The 22234-nt window shown below is 29.3% G+C and overlaps 1 protein-coding gene across 1 annotated transcript in view; it reads right to left on the reverse strand.

Moving 5' to 3' along the window:
- The window catches only part of LOC107453286 (alpha-Mannosidase class I a), a 56336-nt gene that overhangs the window by 13340 nt on the left and 20762 nt on the right, over window positions 1-22234 (reverse strand). Inside the window, exons 2-5 of the mRNA XM_016070044.4 lie at window positions 12566-12784; window positions 8900-8980; window positions 7842-7936; window positions 6804-7021 (exon numbers count right to left, since the gene is read on the reverse strand). Coding sequence (XP_015925530.1) covers window positions 6804-7021; window positions 7842-7936; window positions 8900-8980; window positions 12566-12784 — 613 coding nt within the window. The remainder of the gene's footprint in view (window positions 1-6803; window positions 7022-7841; window positions 7937-8899; window positions 8981-12565; window positions 12785-22234) is intronic.

Here is a 22234-nt window from a genome sequence, read left to right on the forward strand (position 1 = left end):
TTCTTAATCATAAAAAACTATTAAGATACTTGTTTAGAAATTTTTATGACGAATATTTTTTTAACATGACACTTTTACAATTTATACACATATATATTAACAATTAATAAAATTTACATTACTTTTCAAAACTTATCTTAATTACATTTTTTAAAATTAAAATTTTATGATATACAAATCAATTACCAGCATATGATCATAAATGATATAAAATGGTCTAAGTAGGTAGAAAATGGTTTAAAAAATTTCTTAATGGTTATCCTGCAATTTGCAAAGTTCTTAAATATTGTGATAATTTTATCTCTCGATCATGTGATACCTTTTTCAAACCATTAAATGGAAATTCAATGATTTTGTTTAAAGACTGCTCTGTAATTTTGAACAGGCCAAATTCATTCCAGAAAACAGTCTTCCGACAGAAGCTGTTGTTGTGGGTAGTATTAAGCTTAGGGCAAATGACTATCAGTTTTGGAATCTGTCCTAAATGGTAGTATTCTTTTCCTGATTTTTAAATTGAGTTAATACGCTATTTTTAAATTGCATGAAAACGAATTGCTATATATGATTTTTAAATTTCGTAAATTAGAAACGCGATGAGTGGTTTTCAAATCGTGCGAATACGGATCGAGATGTGTTAAATTACGAAAAGACAACTCACTACGTATGATTTTTAAAATACGTGAATATGAATCACGATACGTGGTTTTTAAATAGCGTGAATACGAATCTCGATGTATGATTTTTGAATTGAGAGAAAGTAACAACGTATGGTATTTTAAACGCCAGAACATAGATCGCTATATGTGATGTTAAATCTCGTGAATATAAATCGTGATGGAGGATTTTTAAATCTCGTTAACGTTAATACGAGATGCAATGTGTAATTTTGAGATAGCGTAAATACGAATTACGATATGTGACTTAAATTACCTAGAAGAATCAAAACGCAGGATTTTTAAAATGCGTAAACACGAATTGCGATATGTGACTTTTGAATCATGTGACAACAAAAACAATAGGTTGGGTGAATTTTGTTTTGAATTTTGCTTGGGTAAATTTTGTCTGGGTGAATTTGGCGTTTTGAATTATTTTTTTGCAAAAGGGACCGCGTTTAATATAAATGTACACATTTTGTTTGCTTTTTTAAATTTTTTTATTTTCTTAGGGAAGGCGTTTATTTTGCCAAGATACGTAATTGCTTTTGAAGTTACATAAAAAATTTGAAATAGAATTTCACGAGTTGTAATATTCTGCTAAAATATCAGGATATTCCAGATCACAAGTAAAAATGCAGCAATAACGAAAAAAAACAAGCTCGAAAAACTTCTTATATTTATGTTAAAATTGGTACAAAAATTACTTATTTTAATGCGCGATTCAAAACTCCCGTGCTATCAAATTATAGCATTAAAGATACAGTCAGTATCGGTTATATGGTCAGCTCATGGGTCCAGAATATTATGACCATATAAGCGGTGTGACCATATATGCGATAACCAAATATATAGTATAGTTAATATGGCGTGAATATATTCTGGAATCAGAATGTATTTTTTAAACAAATAATTCAACTTTCAAAAACGTTTCAAAATTAATTATTAAGGTGCATAATAAGAAAGAATGTAAAAATAATTTTTATACTTTAAGAAAAATTTAATTCTTTACCTTAGCATATGTACATGCTCAAAAAAAATATTCCAATAAGCTTGTCTGTTTCTTCTTCTTGGTTGTTAAAACAAATTTCTCTAAGTCTCTGATAGTTTTCAAATGTTCATCTGCTGCATCTGAATTTGCAAAAAAAACCTCAAGTCATCTATAGCCTTAAGAGTATCAGCTGTCGATACAGACTTTTTATTGCAATCAGTATCATCCTCATCGTCACTTCCTTCAGCATTCAGATTTAAGACATTAGATACAATATCTTCCACAGTTGCTTCACAATTAGTGAGGACATCAACGTCTATTTGGGAATACAAATTTACGCCCGGCATTGCATAGTCTTGCTTTCGAAGATTTTCTGCCAATTCAGCTAATGGAAGATCTTCCTCATGGTCCTCTAATGATACCGAAGAGTCTGGAGAACTGTGTAACCCCGCGTGACGGAAACAATTTTCAATAGTTTTCAACGACACCATGTTTCAACTTGGTCAATATAGAACAGTGCGTTCAAAACTGAAACGTGAAATTCTTCTTTTCTGTCGATGGCGGTGATCATATCCCATAGAAGAAGCTTTCTATACATAGACTTGAAGCTTTGAATTATGCCTTGATTTAGAGGCTGCAACACATGTGTGCTGTTTGGAGGCAATCGATTTCAAGCCCTCAACAGGACAGTGAGCAGTGCAGTTATCAGCAATCAATGCAACTTTTCTGTTTTTCTTTGAAAAATGTAGGTCCCACTTTCTGAGAGTTTTTTTCCAGATCGTTTGGGTCATCCATGCTTTGGAATTGGCATCGTACAAAAGGGGCAAAGATTTACAATTTTTCATGCATCTCGGTTTCAGAAATTTTTCAATCACCAAAGGAATCATTTTCTCTGAACCATCCATGTTTGCAGATAACAAAACTGTTAAGCGTTCCTTACTTTTTTTTCCGCCTACACATTTTTCTCCTTTGAAGCAAAGGGTTCTGTCGGGTAAGATCCTATAGAAAAGTCCACATTCATCGACGTTGAACACGTTAGCAGGTTCATATCTTTCATGAATATCTCGCAACACTACGTCTTTCCATTCTTTTAAAGAACTGTTGTCAAAATCAGCAGCTTCTCCGCACAATTTCTTAAAGAATAGGTTATTTCTTGCATTGAATCGCTGTATCCAGCCATTGCTTGCAACAAAATTTGATTCTCCTAGTTCTTTAGCTATTTCTAAAGCTTTTTCTTTTAGAATATTCCAGGATATAGGAGCATTTTGTGATCGTGCATATTTGATCCATGACAGAAGAGCCTTCTCCACATTCTCATAAGGTGACACACGCTGACGTTTTCTTTCTCAGTCGCTAATTGAAACATCTGGAGAACTACGTTTGGCTGCTAAAATGTTGTTTAAAGTTGTTCGCGGTATAGAATTTTCCTTGGCAAAAGTAGCTTTTGAAAAATTAGACTTTTTAAACTTTTCAACCAATAAATTTTTTTCCGATATTGTTAAATTATTTCTTTTTGAAGCCATAATGAAAGCATGGATACGTTATTCGTTCAGTAATCCAATAAAAATGTTCTTTTTTCTCAACTTCAACTCCTTTTCAAGCTCTGAGAGATAATTTCAAACGATCAAAAGACCCTTCTGCCCTTGGGCGGGGAAAAGAATGCGAGTGGTCAAATGAGGAGAAGGTAAGGTCATCAATGAATGCAAAAGAGAAAAGAGGGTAGGGTGACGAAATGGAGGGGGAAATTCCAGTTCTCTCCGGGAGTCGAAGGAATGTGTTTACCTTCTCGTAATTTTTCTTGGCTTCCTGTCTAAAGAAATGTCTTAAAATGTATCTTTTTTCAAAAGAAAAAAAAAGGAAACTGACCATATAAACGGTAACTCGAAAAATAGGATGACCATGTAAGTGGTGAGCTTTAACACGTGTTTTCTAATAAGTTAGACGGGACTTTAGAAAATTGACCATGTAAGCGGGGTGACCTTATAAGAGTGTGACCATATAGGCAGTACTGACTGTATCAGAATTTTTTTTTAATCACTGGAAAAAGCATAGTTATAACTACCAAAACAATTTATCAAAACCCCTTTATATTTACAATGAAATTGGCGTAAATAAAGAGCATCAAATTTTATGTATTTAAATGCAGGATTCGAAATTAAAGTCGCAATAACGTATAAAAAATATCGGTACTTCCAAAATCTTGTAGAAATGTGTAGCAATAATTGCCAAAATAACGATTGAAAAATAATGTGATTTGCGATAAAATCAGTACAAATAACTACGGCAAAAAGTGGTTAGCTAAATGAGCGATTCTTTACTCGCGATTTGTAATAATATCGTGCTAAAATACCGAAATTTTAAAAACCAAGCGGAAATGCGTAGCAATAGCTGCCGAAAAAAGGATCAAAAGTCATTTAGATTTTCCAAAACTGTTATACTCTTCATCTTCATATTTAAAGATTTTAAATTTAAAAAAACAGTAAAGAAAGGTTGAAGCAATAAAATAGCTGGAAAAAAAAGCAAATAATTTTTTCTGCTGAATTATATTCTAAAGATACTTTTCTTGTTCATACGAAAGGAAAGAAATACTCCTGATCTTTCTGTTCTCATTTCAGAATTAAAAAAAATTCGCCAATGACTGGCTTGCTTCAGCTAAAATTTTAAATAGATAAAATAAAAATAAATAATAACAAAAATCACAGAAGTTTAAAAGATAATTCGCTCTAGAAATGATATTTCTTCTTTCATTTTTTGAAAGAACACCATAACTTTTAAAGAACATGATAAAAACATTTTATATTTTAATAAAATATGACAGTGAGTGGGGATTTTATTACAAATTCTGATATTCGGAACACCATGAAATGGGGGGAACACCATGATTTTTTAAATTCCATTTTAAAAATTAGATTTTTCAGCAACCTAAATCCATGACTTTCTTAAAAAAATTGTTAAAATCATGACATTTTATGACAAATTTTGTTTAATACCAAAATTCATGACTTTCCAGGTGTGCGGATATCCTGCAAATATATAGGAAAAATGAAAATAAATTGAATCAAAAAATGCCCCAACATTTATTTTATAATTTTAGTTTTTAAGGCCTCTTAACACTTACGAAAAGAGGTGAGCAAATTTTAAATTAAGTTGGAAAAAAAATTATAAAAAAAGTAAAAATTTCAAAATCTTGTAATCTTACGGAAATAAGTCGCGCTGTATCTAATGGGGTGGCACATACGGTGTTTTTTTTTTTACTACTACTACTACTTGAGCTTGAAAATTCTGAGTTGATTCTCCAAACTTCCACCATTACTTTTCATCTTTTGCGGCGATCTATTTTTATAATTTACGATCAAGAATAATTTACAGAATTAACAATGCAGGTGAAAAACAGTTTAGGAAAATGTAACTGATGCTCTCCTCTTTAAATAAAGAAGTTTTTGATGAATTCCCCTCTGACAATCATCCCCAGAATACTCTCTTACAAGAATCAACAGATTCCCCCTCTTCCTTTTTTCTGCTACAGGTTTGGAAAAAATGCGAAAGAAAAATATACAATTTATTTTCTAAAGTGAATGATAGGGGTGGAACGCTTAAGTGATCTATATTGAAGATCAAGTTTCTACCCTCTTAAAGCTGAAGGACATCTTTATTTTTACTCTAGAAAATATAAGATTTCAAAATTTAGGGATGCTCGAGAAACATGATGAACATGTGGATAAAAAAGTAATGAGCAAACTGCTTTATTTATTCTATATTTAACGTTTATTTAAAAAATTTTAACAGTTTAATCATTTGATTTATTTATAACTGGGATATTATAAATTAATTGTAAAGGAAATAATGCATTTGTGTTCATTTGATGTTTCAATTTTGAGCAAAACGAGATTATTTGTTTCTTTTTAAACCTATTTTAAAGGTTTTTAGTTGTTTATCATTTGATAAGTTAAAATTTTAGAAATTTAAAATTGAAAAAAAGAAACAGGATGCCCCCGTGATTGTTTTGTGTTATACAATTTTGAGCAAAACAAGATTCATTTTTACAATATTTAATTATTACTAATATTTCGTTGCATAATTGTAATCATTTTTAGCTGTTTAATCATTTGATTTAAATAATATTTCACATTTGATTTAAATAATGTATCACAAAGCAACTTAAGGCAAAGCGATGAATTTACCATATAGTGAAACAGTATAGTGATAATGATATAGTGAATTGACCAAATATAGTGACCATAAAGTGAATTGACCAAGTATAGTGACCATATAATGAATTGCCAAAAGACAAATTGTACCATATAGAGCAGTGTTTCCCAACGTGATGCCCACGCCCCACTGGGGGGCAATTTGATGGTTAAGGGGGGCAATTCGAAAATGGACTCGACAAGAGTTTTACCTATTTGCTCCGGGCCATTTAAATACAATACTAGATTTCGGTGCCAACATTGTAAGAAAAAAGCAAATTCTTAAATAATTCGGTCAATGAATATTATAAACTCGTTTGATGAGACCAAAATATCAACTGGATTTTNAATTTTAGAAAGGCTTGAGTGAAGCACGGCACAAAAAAGGTTGGGAAACACTGATATAGAGCAATCATGATTGCTCTATATGGTACTATTTTGCACCTAGCAAGATTCTTTTCATCAATTCATTGTATTTTAAAAAATTATTTTAGTTATATTTAGATTATTTATCATCTGATAAACATAAAATTCAAGTGTTTTTTGGTATTCATTTACGTAATCTGTTTGCGATTGTGATGCATTTGAATTGAGCAAAATTGTACATGGTAGTACAATTTTACATACATTTGAAAAATTATGATAAAATTATCGAAATACATAATTTCCTTTCTGATTCTAAGAAATCTTGCATATATTAATTCATCGAATATTTTATAATTATTTTAAAGATGTTTTAAATGTCTACTTATTATTTTGTTATAAAACCTGTTATTTAAACAGATGCGTCAACTCTGCGATTGAGCACACAGTCAAATTTCATGCAGCGTATCTGATGGTGAGGCCTTTCTGATGAAAAACTTTTCTTTTCTTTGTTGTCAAATTTGACAGGTGCAGCTTATATCCTATGATGGCATATCTCCGCATATGAAAAACCATAAAAAGATGCATGTAATAAAAAGGAAAACTTACGTTGTCCCCACCTGCCTGTCTTCGGATTGAGGTAATTGGGGAAGAGACCCTGAGGTTTGTCCATCTTTGCAAGGACTTCTCGAATGTGGTTCACTTTCTCTTTGTAGACGGGGTTGCCCGTGATGTCACTGAGGTAGGTGAACTCCAAATGCATAGTCCCAAACTCCGCAAGAATTGAGCTTGAGCTGGAAGCCCATGCGTAGTTCTTACTTGCACCACTAAGAAAAATATAACATTATTGTAAATGATCTGAATTAAATTTGATAGATGGTACTGTAGTACTTTTTTAAAATTTGCATTTGGAATTGAGTAAATAGAATATGAATTTATTATTTACTGCTGTCTATTAATTCAAGAGACAGACACAATTCTTTGTTAAGTTACATAGCAATCAATGACAATAAAATATATGTTGTTTTATTAAACAGCAAATTTAATATAAATGATCAAAAATGCTCAGAGCCAATGTCTTTAATGTCACGAGCCTCTTGAGTGAACTGTAAGAGCTTAATTGAAACTGTGAAAACATGAATAATATCATGAATGCTATCATCACTTTTTAAAGGTGTTTTGTTTTTGAATAAAGCATTTTTTAATTCATATTTGTTTATTTAGATTAAAATTTGCAGTTCATTTGAATAATAGTTTTTCATTATTAAACTTGAAGTACAAATAAGAAACATTTTTTATTAGTTGACAGACACAAACATTGCTTTTTTTTCCTCCTTCAACTTTATCACAAACATAATAACTTTACCTCAAATAATATATCTGTAAATTTAATTAAAATACAGCAAGTAATGTTGCTTGTTATTCAAATGTTAATTAAAATATTATGAAACTTTACCTAAATTTGCCCTAAATTATGAGAGAATGTTAGCAATGTTTTTGAACACACAATCATGATATAGTAATTTCACTTTCTTTCTCAAATGTTTTCTCTTCTTTGTTCTGGAAGAAGAGGTTACAACAATGGTTCCCTGCATTCCGGGACTTTTAAAGAAATAAAAAGAACATAGCAAATGTTTGAACACATACCTCTTAATATTGACGAGTGCATAAGGTATTCCGGTGGGAGTATTGAAGGCAGGAAGAAGTTTCTGAGCAATGTGTTCAGCCTTTTCTTTGAACATCTGACAAGAAAAAAGTTGTTTCGTTATAACATATTGTTTAGAGTATCGATGTGCATCTTTATCAGTGAAGACATGTTTATTCATGTTGTAACAAATACAAAAATTATGTAAACATTAATGTTCCACTTAGTGTATTTATTGGCAGCATAATTTTGTTTTTACTTATGGAATTTGTAGTAATAAAAGAATAATAATTCTCATTATCAATTTTTAAGAAAAAGAAACTTCAAAAACATTCCACAGGAAGAAATTTGTGTCTAAAACTCGGACGAAGGACCCCATACCCATGCTTGCAAGTTTTTGACAACCTTATGTATAACCATGGTTTTATCTGTAATGTCAAAAAAACCTTTTTGACATAAATTTCGATGCATCAAAACCCCAAAATTTTGGTGTAAGGATAATTATTAGCTATTATAAATAAGAAATATATATAAATATACATATAAAATTATAAGATCATTTAATTATTCTCTTGAATTATTTTGACAAACTCTCTTTTGACTATTTCTGTCAAAAAATTAAATTTTCGTGTAGCAAATATGAAAGAATCATAAGTAAAAATGTGCGAATAACAATTTATCCAATCAGTTAATTTGTTAAACTATTGAAAATAAAAAATCAGAAATAATAAATAAAATAAAACATTTTCATTCCATTTATTAAATTTAAACGTAGTCAGCAATTTAAACCAAAAAAAAATTTTAACTTTTTAAATACATAAAATAATTTTTTTTTTAAATTTTCGAATAATAAAATTTTAGTATGAAAGCACTAGTTTATATAGGAATCAAATTTCATCCTTTAATAAATTAACACCATGAAAAAACGTAACGGATAAATAAACTATAGAAATTATAATCTAGCAAAGCTTTCTTTTAGTTAGCAAAATGAATAACTCTAAATGTGATAGTCGCAAATAATAATAACACAAGTTAAGAAAGAAAGTGAGAGTTTGCTTACCACATCACCTGTCATAGCATAGCATGAAAGCAATCCTCCCACAAATCTGATGTTGGTTTCAAACACAGATATTTCTGCACTCTGAAAATAAAAGGGTTTTCCTTTTAATTCAATACAAATTTATAATATTCCCCACACATAATTCAATAGTTAGTGAAGAATATGTTTTTATTTGAATTTATACACTTCAGAGAGCAATTTTTTAATTTTTAAAATTAGTACATTAAGTAAAACTGTCTTTCACAACAGTGAACAAAATAATAGCTTTCTTTTAAAAACTGATTTAATTATGATGCACACGAGGGTGGAAAGAATAGGACGTAAAACGATGATAGCTAGAAGTAAAAAAAATTACTTATTAGCTACAACCAATGTGAAAATCCAAAATAATAGAACTGTAGTTTTTCTGATTAGCAGATCAAAAAGTCTAGAAAGACAAATCAGGCTGATATCTAATCTTATTAGTAGTTAACATAAAAATATGATTTACCCCTGAGACAGTGAATCAGTATTTTATTTTCTTACTTAACAGTGCATGAAAAGAAAAGGGTTTCTTAACAACATGGATGGCCAATATCTTATACAATGTGAAAAACTGTTTGGAAGAAATAGGTTTCTTGCAATACAATTGGAAGAAATAAAATAATTTTTTTTTTTAATAATTTAGAATTAGAAAAAAACAGTTTCTAAAAAAAAAATATAATAATAATATAATAAAAAGTATTTATAAAGTAAGGTTTGCATAAATAGGTTTCTTGCAATACAAGTGGAAGAAATAAAATAAAATTTTTTTAATAATTTAAAGTTAGAAAAAAACAGTTTCTCAAAAAATAAATAACAATAATAATATAATAAGAAGTATTTATAAGCCAAACTTGTTGTTTTTAACAGTTAATACTGTAATTTAGTTTAAATTATAGTAATAATTTCTAAGCTATTTAATTATTGCAAAAACTTAAAAGAAACAACAGGAAAGAAAAATAAATTTAATGAATTTCCTAATAAATAAAAATACTTGTGGTTATTCAGCATTTTGCATAAATAAGAATTCCAGAACATTATTTTGTAATTGTAAACGGAACTGGATTAAAAAAGAACTCAAATAAATTTCATAAATACCACTAAATTAAATCATATACTAAACATAAACATTACTACAAATCATACATTGTATTCACAATTATAAATAGCATTCAAATCTTTATAATCAAATACTGATAAGTACGAAGGCTAATTATTAAATAATATAACAAATACATTTAAAAATTCTGTATAAAAATAAAATAAATACAATAATATAATTATAATAGATATAAGGATAAAAGTTGTAGATTTGATCAATGAAGCCCAGTCAAGTCTTAAAACACTGATGCAACACATGAAAGCATTAAGAACATCACTTAATCTAAGTGAGCTGTCTTTTCTGAAAACTATCTTAGAAAATATGCATCACAGGAGCTTATTTTGGTATTTTTCAAGATTAACTTTTTGTATTATCTCAGACATTTTAAGGCATAACACTGTTTGGGTATCAATTTTTTAAATTAATTAGAAGAGAGTATCCTAATGTTGAGACAAGTCCTTTTAAGAGTGATGGGCCAACTATTTAGTACTGTAACAGTACAAATTAGTACTTTTTAATATTATTTGGTCAAAAATTTAACCTCCAGACTATGGCTTGGGATTTTACTGAAAGTGAACATGGAAAGCATCTTGCATATGGAATCGTAGCCTATGACTCAGATATAAATAATGCGTAAATCCTTTTTTCAATGTTTATCTGCCGCAAAATTAAAAGTTTTTTTAAAAAATTTCTGAAGCAAATATTATTATCATAGATGACCTAAAATCAAAAGATACAGCAGTACCACTGATTCCAAATCTGATGAAATTACATCAGCTCATTTGGAATGTTATCTTCAACTTATTTCACGCTTGGCTTCCCTTACAGTTCTGAATCATCACTTAAAGATCCCTGCTTTAAGAGCTTAGGTTGCAGTTCTGTATGATGAAAAATGATTCCCTGGTAAACTTTTAATTATAATTTTTAATTAACATTGCCAATATAAAATCTACTATAAAATACTTACTTACTATAAAATCTGTTTTTAACAGGTTTAATTGAAGAAATAAGTGATGAAAAACTTAAAATAGATTTCATGTTTAAAAATGGAAACCGATTCTATTGGCCAATTAAACCAGATATTCGAGAAGTAGCAATGGGTAAAATTTGTGTTTTATCATAAGTCCCCCCTAGTCAAGATATTTTATTATGTGAGATATAGATTCAAAAATGAAAAAAATTTCATATGCCTAAATATTTTTTGTCTTACTAAAATCTAAATAAATTCTGTTATTCATTCAATATCTTATTATTGGTTATTTATTTTGATAACTGGAATCCAATTTTGAAGTAGAAAAAATAAATGTTAAATAATTTCAACTTGCTCGGTGGGCAATGTTGCTCGCCTCCGTGACTTTGGTTCACAGGTGCCCACTGGGTAACGTGAAATGAGCAACAATTCTGGCATAGTATAGACAAAAGAGTCAAATTCAGTGCCTGCCATTGGGGGAAAAAAAAAAATTCAACTTTTTCATAATGATGAATTATTTCATGTTTTGTGAATTATTCCCCTTTTCCACTAAATCATTACCCTGTGAGAATTTTTAAATTTCAATTAATAAGACTAATTTTCTAGAATTATGAATTGTCAGTGATATAACCTGCATAAACTCACATTTCGGGGTTTAAAGTTATTAATTAAATAAAAATTACATACATTCATATTTTATAAAATTAAAATCGATGTCAGAGAAATACCTCTTTTTTTTCTCCAGAGAAAGACTTATTATTTTATACACCTAAAAAAGTAATTATTTAAAATAATATTAAAAATTCTTTTAATTATTTCATATTGGTATGAAATATCTATTATAATATTGAAAATAATCTAAGAGTTATTTATTAAATTTAAATGATTTATTTAAATAGGGTATGCATGAGAAGTATTTCATCACAAAATCAAAAACAAGTAATATATATATTAAAAAAAATATTGAAAAAAAAATGTAAGGTCAACAAAGAAAATTTTTTATTTTAGTTACTTTTTATTAAATATTTTATTAATTATTAAATTTTATTTATTACAATTAATATAAATATGTATATACATATGACAGAATTGCATTATTAAGTGGCAAAATATTTATATCCTGCTAAATGTCTTATAAAAGGGAAATTTTTTTCCCATATAAAACTAAATTAATAAACTCAATTAAATTAATGAATAAATATTTGAAAAAATTGTATTAACAGCAAGTGTCATCCACTACAAGTTTAAAAAAATGAATTTGAACTTGAGTGGAGAAATAAAAAGCATTTATTAACGATTGAAAATTTGAACAAAATACATAAATATATATATATAGGGAGAGTGTGAACTAATAGAAGGAATTGAAAAATGCAATTAATTCTTCTTAAAAAATAACAGTACATTTTACATAATCTAATTAAGTCAGTCGAACAGAGAATAATTAGTTATTTGAAAAGCTATGTATTTATTAGCCTAAATACTTTTTATTCGGACAAATTTATTATTCAGTACAGCAAAAAACTTTTTATTTCTATATTATGGCAAATTGCTTAAAATAATGATAAGAACCCACCTCCTGTCCAAGATTGAGGTTGGCAGCTACCCAGTCTCTTCCTTTCTGATACTCATCCAGTAGTTCCATCAGGTAGAGAGTGTTAAGCCCATCCACTATGGTTGCACCCATTGAAGTTTTGCCAAAAATCCCAGCAGCGTGGCCCCTCTTGGACATTGGACGCAGCTCGTTCTGACCCCATGCATACTGGGCATAGTTGTCCCATGCATGCTTCATCATCTGCAGACAAAACATAAATTAACTCAACATGAAAATAGATAAATGCATTCATTTAAGTTGATTAAATTACAGATTTTGAAATTAAAAGCAGGGTATCTGCTACAATTTAGATTTTCAAATTCATGACTTTTCATGACTAATTCCAACAATTTTTTTATGACTTAACGAAGTTTCTATTTTCTCTGACAAAAACACAACAATAAATTTTTAAAAAAATAAACATTATAATAACATTAATTGAAATGATAGGTATAACCAAAAATGTTATATTCTGCATCTTCATATTTATAGATATTAAATTTTAAAAAGAGAGTAAAGAAAGAGTTGAAGCAATAAAACAGCAGAAAATAATAGGAAAGCAAATAATTTTTCTTCTTTTTTTCTGCAGAATTATATTCTAAAGATACTTTTCTTGTTCATCGGAAAGGAAAGAAATACTCCTGATTTCTCTGTTGTCATTTCAGAATTTTAAAAAAATTCGCCAATGACTGGCTTGCATCAGCTAGAATTTTAAATTGATAAAATAAAAATAAATAAATAAATAATAATAAAAATTCTGAAATCGCAGAAGTTTTAAAGATAATTTGCTCTAGAAATGATGTTTTTTCTTCAATTTTTTGAAAGAACACCATAATTTTTAAAGAACATGATAAAAACATTTTATATTTTAATAAAATATGACTGTGAGTGGAGATTTTGTTAGAAATTCAGATATTCGAAACACCATAAAATTGGGGGGGGGGGTTCCATTTTAAAAATTAGATTTTTCACTGACCTAAATGCATGACTTTCCATGATTTTATTTTAAAAAATAGTTATAATCATGACATTTCATGAAAAATTTTGTTCAATACTGAAATTCGTGACTTTCCAGGTGCGCGGATACCCTGTAAAATGTAATAATTGCCATCTATTCTCCTGACTAACCCAACAATAATTATCTTGATTCTGTATGAGTTTCATAATTTTTATTAACCTCAGCGCAAAAGTCATTAGTTCATAAATGCATGTACTGATATAAGGAATGTACTGATATAAGGAAATAAAATCCAATATTTTATTCAAGAGAGCAAAGTAATAGTTGTGATGGTCACTTTCCTATTAATTGTAATCAAGACCTGTAAAAAGAACTTTTAATTATTTATTGAAAATTGTACCTTACAATTCACAAATCAAAGACCTGATAATTTATTCCCTTATTATCTATTTAGTGAAAAATAAAAGTTGATACTTTTTATGAAATATACATAAAGGTTTACTTTAGATGTCTATTATTGCAGCAAACTACAATGCCTTTTAAGTTGAATAGTTCTAATGTGATGAAAGTAATTAAAACTGCAGGTTATTCTAATGGCACTATAAGTTGAAAAATATTTTAATATATTTAGGTTGCAAAACTTTCACATCTTCTCTATCAATCGACAGTCCTCTGTGGACCACAGCATTCTTTAGAAATCTTCCATTTTGTTTTCGTCCTCACTAAGTTGTTCTACCTCAGTGATTTAATGTCTTCAATAATGCAGCTAAGCTAAAAGCCGTTTTAGTTTAAGCTTACTTCGAATTTAGGTACCAATTGTTTTAAAATTAAAGAATTGCTTTGAATAATCTCTTTTAAAATGCCATGTCACAAGAATCAATAAATAAACAAATAAAATAAAAAGCTTTTTAGAAAATACTAGTCAGCTATTAATAACATATTGCTAAAAAAATTCAAAAAAGTTGAGAATTTCTATAGTCTTTATATTTAGAAGAGAAAAAAAAAATGCTTAAATAATAAGACTTCTTCTTATTTTAGTTAAATTAAAGATCAAACCACCAACTCACATTCTTCCATTCCCCCGTAAAAGAAATTTATTCCCAATTGTTTAGTCTGAAAAGAATAAGTTAAAAAATGGTTTACAACATGAATATGCCACTTTGCAGTGAGCAAAATCAAATATTTTTGTCAGAATGTATTTTATACTACAATTGGAAAGCGACCTAAATTGTGTTCCCTTTAATTGTTTAAAAATTAAGATTATTCCATAGATAGTGAGTCAATGGATAACAAAAGTCTGGATAAAACTATTCAAACCACTATTTCTTTTGGTGATATCACTCAATAAACATGAAACACCTTCAATTCTCTAAAAAAGAAAGAGTGACCAGACCACCTGTTCTTACTTAGGAGATCCTTGGTGCATTCAATTCTGGTGCAACACACCTGCATACATTCATAACTTTTTGTAAGATTTTATAGTAAAAACAAGTGGTATTTACGTTTGTCTTGGTTTTATTTTTGATTTAACTCAACAGTTTTCTGGGCATATTAATTCGAAATTCATAAACAGATAAATGCTTAGAAGAGATATTTAAAATTTTGAAGTAAGTGGATAGAATAATTACATCAAAACCACTAATAGCTTAAAATATTCAAAAACCTGGAAAGCACTTTCTTTACAGTAATTAAAAATTGTGATGTAATTCTGAAGACAGGAGAACAAGGCAAACGCCATTGCCACATAAGAAAATTTCAAAATTTAGAAAAAGCACTGAATGATAAAAATAGGGCAAAATATAAAAATATACCTATCGAAAATAAATTAAATGTATTTTTTAAACTTTAACGTATTATATTAATACTTGAATTTCAATGTCAATTATTCTATCAATTCTATTACTCTTTTCTGTGAACAGTATGTTTTTCTCAAAATAAGTTCAGTATTGAGTCATAAGTAAATATTTGATCTAGTTTTGTGCCTTCACGATATAGCGACATAACGTTATAACGTCCGTTTTTGTTTGAACCACAGAGGTCGTTACACCAAGCGTCAACAGTATATATATTTTTAAAAAAATGGAAGCCTTGAGGAAATAGCAAAAAGTGTCCAAAGAGCGATCGGCAAAAACTTGTATGGTCTTGCAATAAAATCGTCGTGAATTGAACGCGGAAATACGCCACGTAACACTTTGTCAAAAAATGATTACTCAAAATGCACGATTTCGTTTTGGAGACTGTTATGTAATATAAGAGTTTTTAAAACCATACGAGAACGACGAAGCGCAATTGACAAAGCCACTTGGAATAGTGTCCAAAAGTGACGATTCAAATGCGCGATCTGTAAGTAAGGAAAAATAATCATTCTAAGAAATTAAAAGTCGGGTAGAGAAGAATATGAGGAAAAGTGACATAACATAGGGAAGGGAAGAAAATTGCGATTAACAAGAACATGGATTGCCAAATTTCATGTATATTTTGAGTAAACAAGTTACATCTCGTAATATTGGGTAGGAAAAAAATGATAGGTTGGTTACTCAAATACTCAAAATGAAATTCGCAAGCATCGTAATTACGCATTTTGATACATCGTTTGAGAAATTGAAATTTTTAACAACGTGAAAACGTACCATAATGGCTGTGCAGGTGTAATTACCGGAAAGGCGTAATTAGTATTGTGTAATTAGAGCGTAATTAATCGCGTAATTAGCATTGTGTCAAATACGTGATTGGATAATTCGTATTGTAAGATCATATCTATTGTTTTATAACTTCACTCTCTTAAAAATATACTGCGGTAGGATATCGAGATAAATCAATAGATTTAAAAAAGAAAAAAAGAAACTGAGTTTAAAATGCCGGAAATGAATTATAATTGTTATAAAATCGGAATTTAAAGTACTATTACATTTTACCTTTACGCACAAATTCTCATGAGACATGAATGAAATTCAGAGAGAATTAGTGCAAAATTAAATACAATTTGAACTGGAGAGCAAGGGATCGAACAGTATTTTACCTCATTAAAAAAAAAAAACAATCACGAAGAAAAAAAGTTTAAATAAATAGTCAACTGTGAGGAAAACAGACTTGAATGCTGTCAAAGTGAGTTTTCTTTCAAAAATTGAATACTAAAAAGCTTCCGTTTGGGAGCTCTAAGCAAAGCTTAATTAAATATAAGCTGAAAAGAATTATCTGCACTTCAATATGGATTTTTAATATTTAGAGATTTATTTACTGTTTGGATGCCAATGTTCCAAAAATAGAACATGGACTTCGAATTTAATAAGCAATTGAAGTCCAAATTACATTATTTACTATACATTTTAAATTTACATTATGCAATATTTTTTGCATTGAGTTCGGTTCCGTTAAAATAATTATTGGATCTTGATATAATTTGTAGAGGTAAATATTGATATAATTTGATGATTGATGAGAAAATTGATTGTTTTGAAATGAATTGAAATTATTTGATTGATGAGAAAATTTATATCATTTGTCGATATCCATCTTCACCAAAAATCCAATTTTTATAATAAGATTCGAATACTTATAAGGCTTTATTGAGAAAATATAACCCTTTGTTAGGAGAATCAAATTCAAAATTTTAAATTCAAAAATCCAATGTTCCATTCTTGGAACATTGGCGCTTCAAGGGTTCGATTTTTAGATTTCATGTGATTCATAGAGTAATGTAGCGTGCGTTTCATTCAATTAGTACTTATTCAAGATAAATAATGATGTTTGAATGGGGGGGGGGGGCGTTGAATGTGTTAGCTTCTTTTGACACGAATTTACAATGGATAGCAGCAGTAAAGCACTCCCAGTGTTTTTCTATTTGGTTGAATTTATTTCAATAGTGATGGTTTTTTAGGGGGCTGTTACACTTTGCCTTAGTTGACAATAACATCAAAGGTTTTTTTTCAAAGGTATTGAATAGATTCTTGTTATCCATAGGTTTTTTTCTTCTTTCCCCTTTCTGATTCTTGTGATTTATTTTACTTCTGTGATAAATATGTTATTATGGAAGAAAGTATGTCCTTTTTTAAGTTGTTTGATTTTGCTTGCTCTAAGCACCATGTCTAAGCAAAGAATGTGGCAGAAACATTTTCTGATTCAGAATTGGAAAAGCTACATATTTTTAGCCTGATGAAACTAAGAGTTTCAATTGATACGTAATACATAGATGAAAGCTTATTATTCCATTTTAAATCATTAGAATATTGCTTTTGAAAGTAAAATTTTAAAAGATGAAGTGCAAATAAAAAAAAGGAAGAAAAAAAAAAGAAAGATTATTATAAAATCGAAAATAAACCAATTATAAAATCGGAAAATAAACTGAAATTAAATTAGCTAACAGCATCGAAAAATCCGGAAGCAATTTCAAAAATATATCATGAGCGAGAATTTTACATCTCTAAAAGCATTTTAAAAACTATTCCCGCATAATGAGTAGAATATCGTATCAAAGGACCGGGATAGCCTGGTTGGCAGGGCGTAGGGCCCATGTACAAGAGGTCGTAAGTTTGATCCTCACCGACCGAAGACTCCCCGTGTAGTAAATGGTGACTGGCACACGTTAAATTTGTCGAATCACAAAGTCTTCCATGTTCGCATAACAAATCAATATATCTGGGGGTACTGAATAGGAATTGGGTCGTTCTCTGGTTTAGGCCAAACTTACGATGTGTGGATGAATAAATGGATGCATGAATGGGTCCTCCCTTTAAACGAACTGTGACGTGCATGTGGCTGAAGTGGAATTCTTGGCCACAGATGGCGCCACTGAAAAACAAGAAACGCACCCTCTACCTTAAATTCGCAAGGTTTCGCCATACAGGCTTCCCGGCATTTGGCAAGTGGCATTATAGACAACATATATCATAGACTATTAATATACTTCCCAAAATTATATTTTATATTTTAATGGACTTTTAAGTGAATATTATTTTGTTCCGACCGAAGATAAGTATTGGAACAAAGCTGAAGCAATCTTGACCACAATCAGTATAAAAATGCCCCTGTCCAACGCCAATGTTCTAAAGATAAAGCATCGTTAAAAACGCACTTAAAATTTTTTTCTGCCATATTTCTTAGTTGTCTTTAGATACTTTTTAGTAGAGAATTTATCGAATTTCAAGCTATCTTAATCCTTTTCTTAGCTCAGCATTTAAATTCATTAAAAAAGCGTTTTTTTTTTTTCTCTCTCTCTCTCTCTCAGTTCGATGAAAAATATTAAAATCAATTTTCAAACATTTTTACGACAATGCAATGTTTGGAATAACTTTTTAAGTATTAAAAAACGTTACTAATTTTCACAAAAATGTAACTTATCTTCAAATAAATAGGAAGCGATAGCTAAAGAGGGATAAACCCAACAATAATTGTTTCAAACTCACAACATTTACAAAAATAACATATCATACACTTAACAGTGTTTATTTCATCAGAACACAATTCTCTCCCATTACACGCAGTGATAATAAACAATCGGTGTTAAGTCAATACATGTGAAACCAACAAATGACGCTTTCTGGAAGAAGTGTCAACAGAAGAGCCTTTTTTAAAGACCTTTAATCAATCTTTTAGTGGCCATTTCAAACGACGTTTAGAAGTGAAACATTTCGGAAAAGCTGTGTAAGCTATCACCAATAAAAATCTAATCAGAAGGCAAACAATGTTTTAAGGTACACAAGGCATTCGGAAAAATACTTTTAAAATGTGTAGGTACTTATACCAATAGAAGCATAAATTCATGTCTGAAGAGTTAATAAATATGAAGAGGAGGGCCAAAATAGACAGAAGGAAAATAAAATGTTTATTAGAAGATATTGAGGAGTGGAATACATTTATTTAAATTATTTTTAATTTCACAATTAATATAATTCCTTATATTCCATAGAGCTTAATTTTTATTATTGCTATTTGTGGGCGATTCTGAGTTTAAAAAATTTTCGTAAATTATAATTAATTTATATTAACTAGCACTTTGATCTGTGTAGTTTTCATACAAAATATAATTTTCAAAGTGATGCGTAGTGACACTAAACGCGTCATTATAATAGAATACCAACAGCACTCAACCTACACTAATTATAAACCAGAATTGGACACACAATTTAAAAAATAATGATAATTTTGCCCCTTTTGTTTTTAAATGTACGTATATTATTTTTACTGACAATACTCAGAAAAGATTGACGTATTTTTAAAATAAATGAAGAATTATTAAAGAATAACCATAACATTTCCAGCTTAACAATTTCATCAATCTAAAGATTTTAATAGGCTGAATGTAAAATATGTTTCAAAATCTTTATAACACCTGTCATATTCCATCTAAAGATAAATCGCCGTAGAGTAGTGATAAATATGACACATTCTGTTTACAGAGCCTGAGAATGCAAAAATTTTCTTCATAACTTAAATGATCCTCTTTTTTTTTTTTACAATTGAGTTGTAGTTCATTTACGTCGGATTAGAGCTGCACAATGGGCTATTGGCGACGGTTTGGGAAACATCCCCGAGGATAATCCGAAGACATGCCATCACAATTTTGATCCTCTGCAGAAGGGATGGCACCCCTGCTTCGATAGCCCGAAGACCTGCACGCGAAGTCGTCCCTACGCTACGCAGACTCTTCCGAGTGGTCACCCACCCGCACACTAACCGCAGCCAGTGATTATTTAAGTAGCAGTGCTGCAAAAACAGAAAATGTCTCAGCAGAAATGACATTTTGTCTCAGGATTTGCCGCACTTTGTCTCAGTAAAAATCTCAACCAAGATTTCGAGTTACGGGGACCCAATTACAAAGGGTTTTACAGACCCCGGCCAAACTATTAGACGCACTATAATATTCTATGTAAAACCTTCATTATCAGATGTATACTGTTTTTACGCGGCTGAAACCGGTTTACACTTGTTTATGTTCGTATATCAATTGGTTAACATTGTATGCAATGCATTAAAAATAAACACAAATAGGAAGTTAAAATATATATATATATGTATCCTGAATAAATAAAAACCCATTGTATGTTTAAATAGAAAAGTATTACATATAAAATCGTGCAAAACATGCAATGATTAAAACACTACAGCGCGTCTAATAATTTGGTCTAATTATTATAATATACTAATATAATACCTGATATAATAATAAATAGTCTATATTTATATAATACATCGTCTAATATATCCAATCGTCGAATTTATATTGGATATTTTCTAATTGAACCAATTGATACACGAACGTAAACAAGGTTTGAGTCGCGTAAAAACAATAAAGCTGTATCACCTGATACTATACAGCTTTTACATAGAATCTTTTAGTGAAGGTCTAATAATTTGGTAGATAAATTGAACTACCTGATAATAAATGATAGCAATTCAGTAATTTTTAGGTACAAGAAAAAAAGTACTCTTTCACACATAAGTTTATCGAATCAAAGATTTAGATTACACGACTAAAATAAATAATGCCAGAAAAAAACATGCTTACATACAAAAATATCTTTACATCTTTTTCAACCTTTGTTTAATTTTATCGAAAGCATTAAAAAATAACTGCATAGTAAAAATTATCAACAAGGATAATTGTAGATTTATTAAAAAATATCTGAAATTTTAGCAGGAAAAAAGGGACATATTCATTTATGGTGGTCAATTTCTGCTTTTAGAAAATTATAAATTCTAGTTATAATTATTATTATAAATGAGAAAATGATACATTTCTTAATCTTATTGCTTGAAATTTTAATTCATTCAGGGCGAGGCAAAAATAAAAACTCAAAGGCATTGCATAGAATAGAAGTCAACAATTTTTTTTTTTTTTTCATTTGGGTGTTTATTTAACTTTTTGTCTACCATTTCAATTATAAAATATTTAATAATATCTCAACTCTTAGTTTAAGCATTGTTATTTATGACATCAAGTAAAAGATCTGGTTTTTTAAGAGTAGTTTAAAGCAAGATGTGAAATCGTTCGTTTCTGTCTCGGCAAACATTATCTGATAGGATCCGCGGTAATAATGGTTGGCGTGGTATCAGTCCTGTCTTCAGGTTGACGTACGTACGATGAATAATCCAGGCTTTGTTGTGGACCAAAGAAAAAATTATAGACATGTGATAGCAAGATCAAGAAATTATCCGATTTCTTACTTATTTAGAAATTTAAAGGTTGATAGTTTTTTTTTATACTTTAATATCTAATTGCAGTTTTTTTAATACTAAATTTTTTTCATAGATTTTTTTGTTGAATTATATGAAGAAAAAATAAATAAATAATAGACTTTTATTTTGATGCACAAAAATAACATTCATAACGAATCATCATATGAAGAGGTAAAAATTGTTTCGAGTCTTATTCATTTTTTTTTTATCTCACCAACATATAAAAAAATGGGGAAATTACGGTAGAATGTACATTATAGTGGATTCTTGCAATAAAATAAAAAAATCATTCTTCTTTTTTCGTAACTGGCAAGTCAAAAAAGTGATTAATCAAATGCGTGATGCGTGCATTGTGAAACATAGATGATATTAAAAATTTAGAAACAATGTGAAAATCAGTAGCAGTAATTGCCGAAAAAACGATAGTATCGTCGGTCAAAAAGTGAATATACAGAAGCACGATTTGAATTTCGCATGTCGTTATTTTAATTCACGACTTGAAAAACTAAAAATCAATA

Source organism: Parasteatoda tepidariorum, chromosome 9 (assembly GCF_043381705.1).
Source record: "Parasteatoda tepidariorum isolate YZ-2023 chromosome 9, CAS_Ptep_4.0, whole genome shotgun sequence".
In the NCBI taxonomy this organism is placed as follows: Eukaryota; Metazoa; Arthropoda; class Arachnida; order Araneae; family Theridiidae; genus Parasteatoda; species Parasteatoda tepidariorum.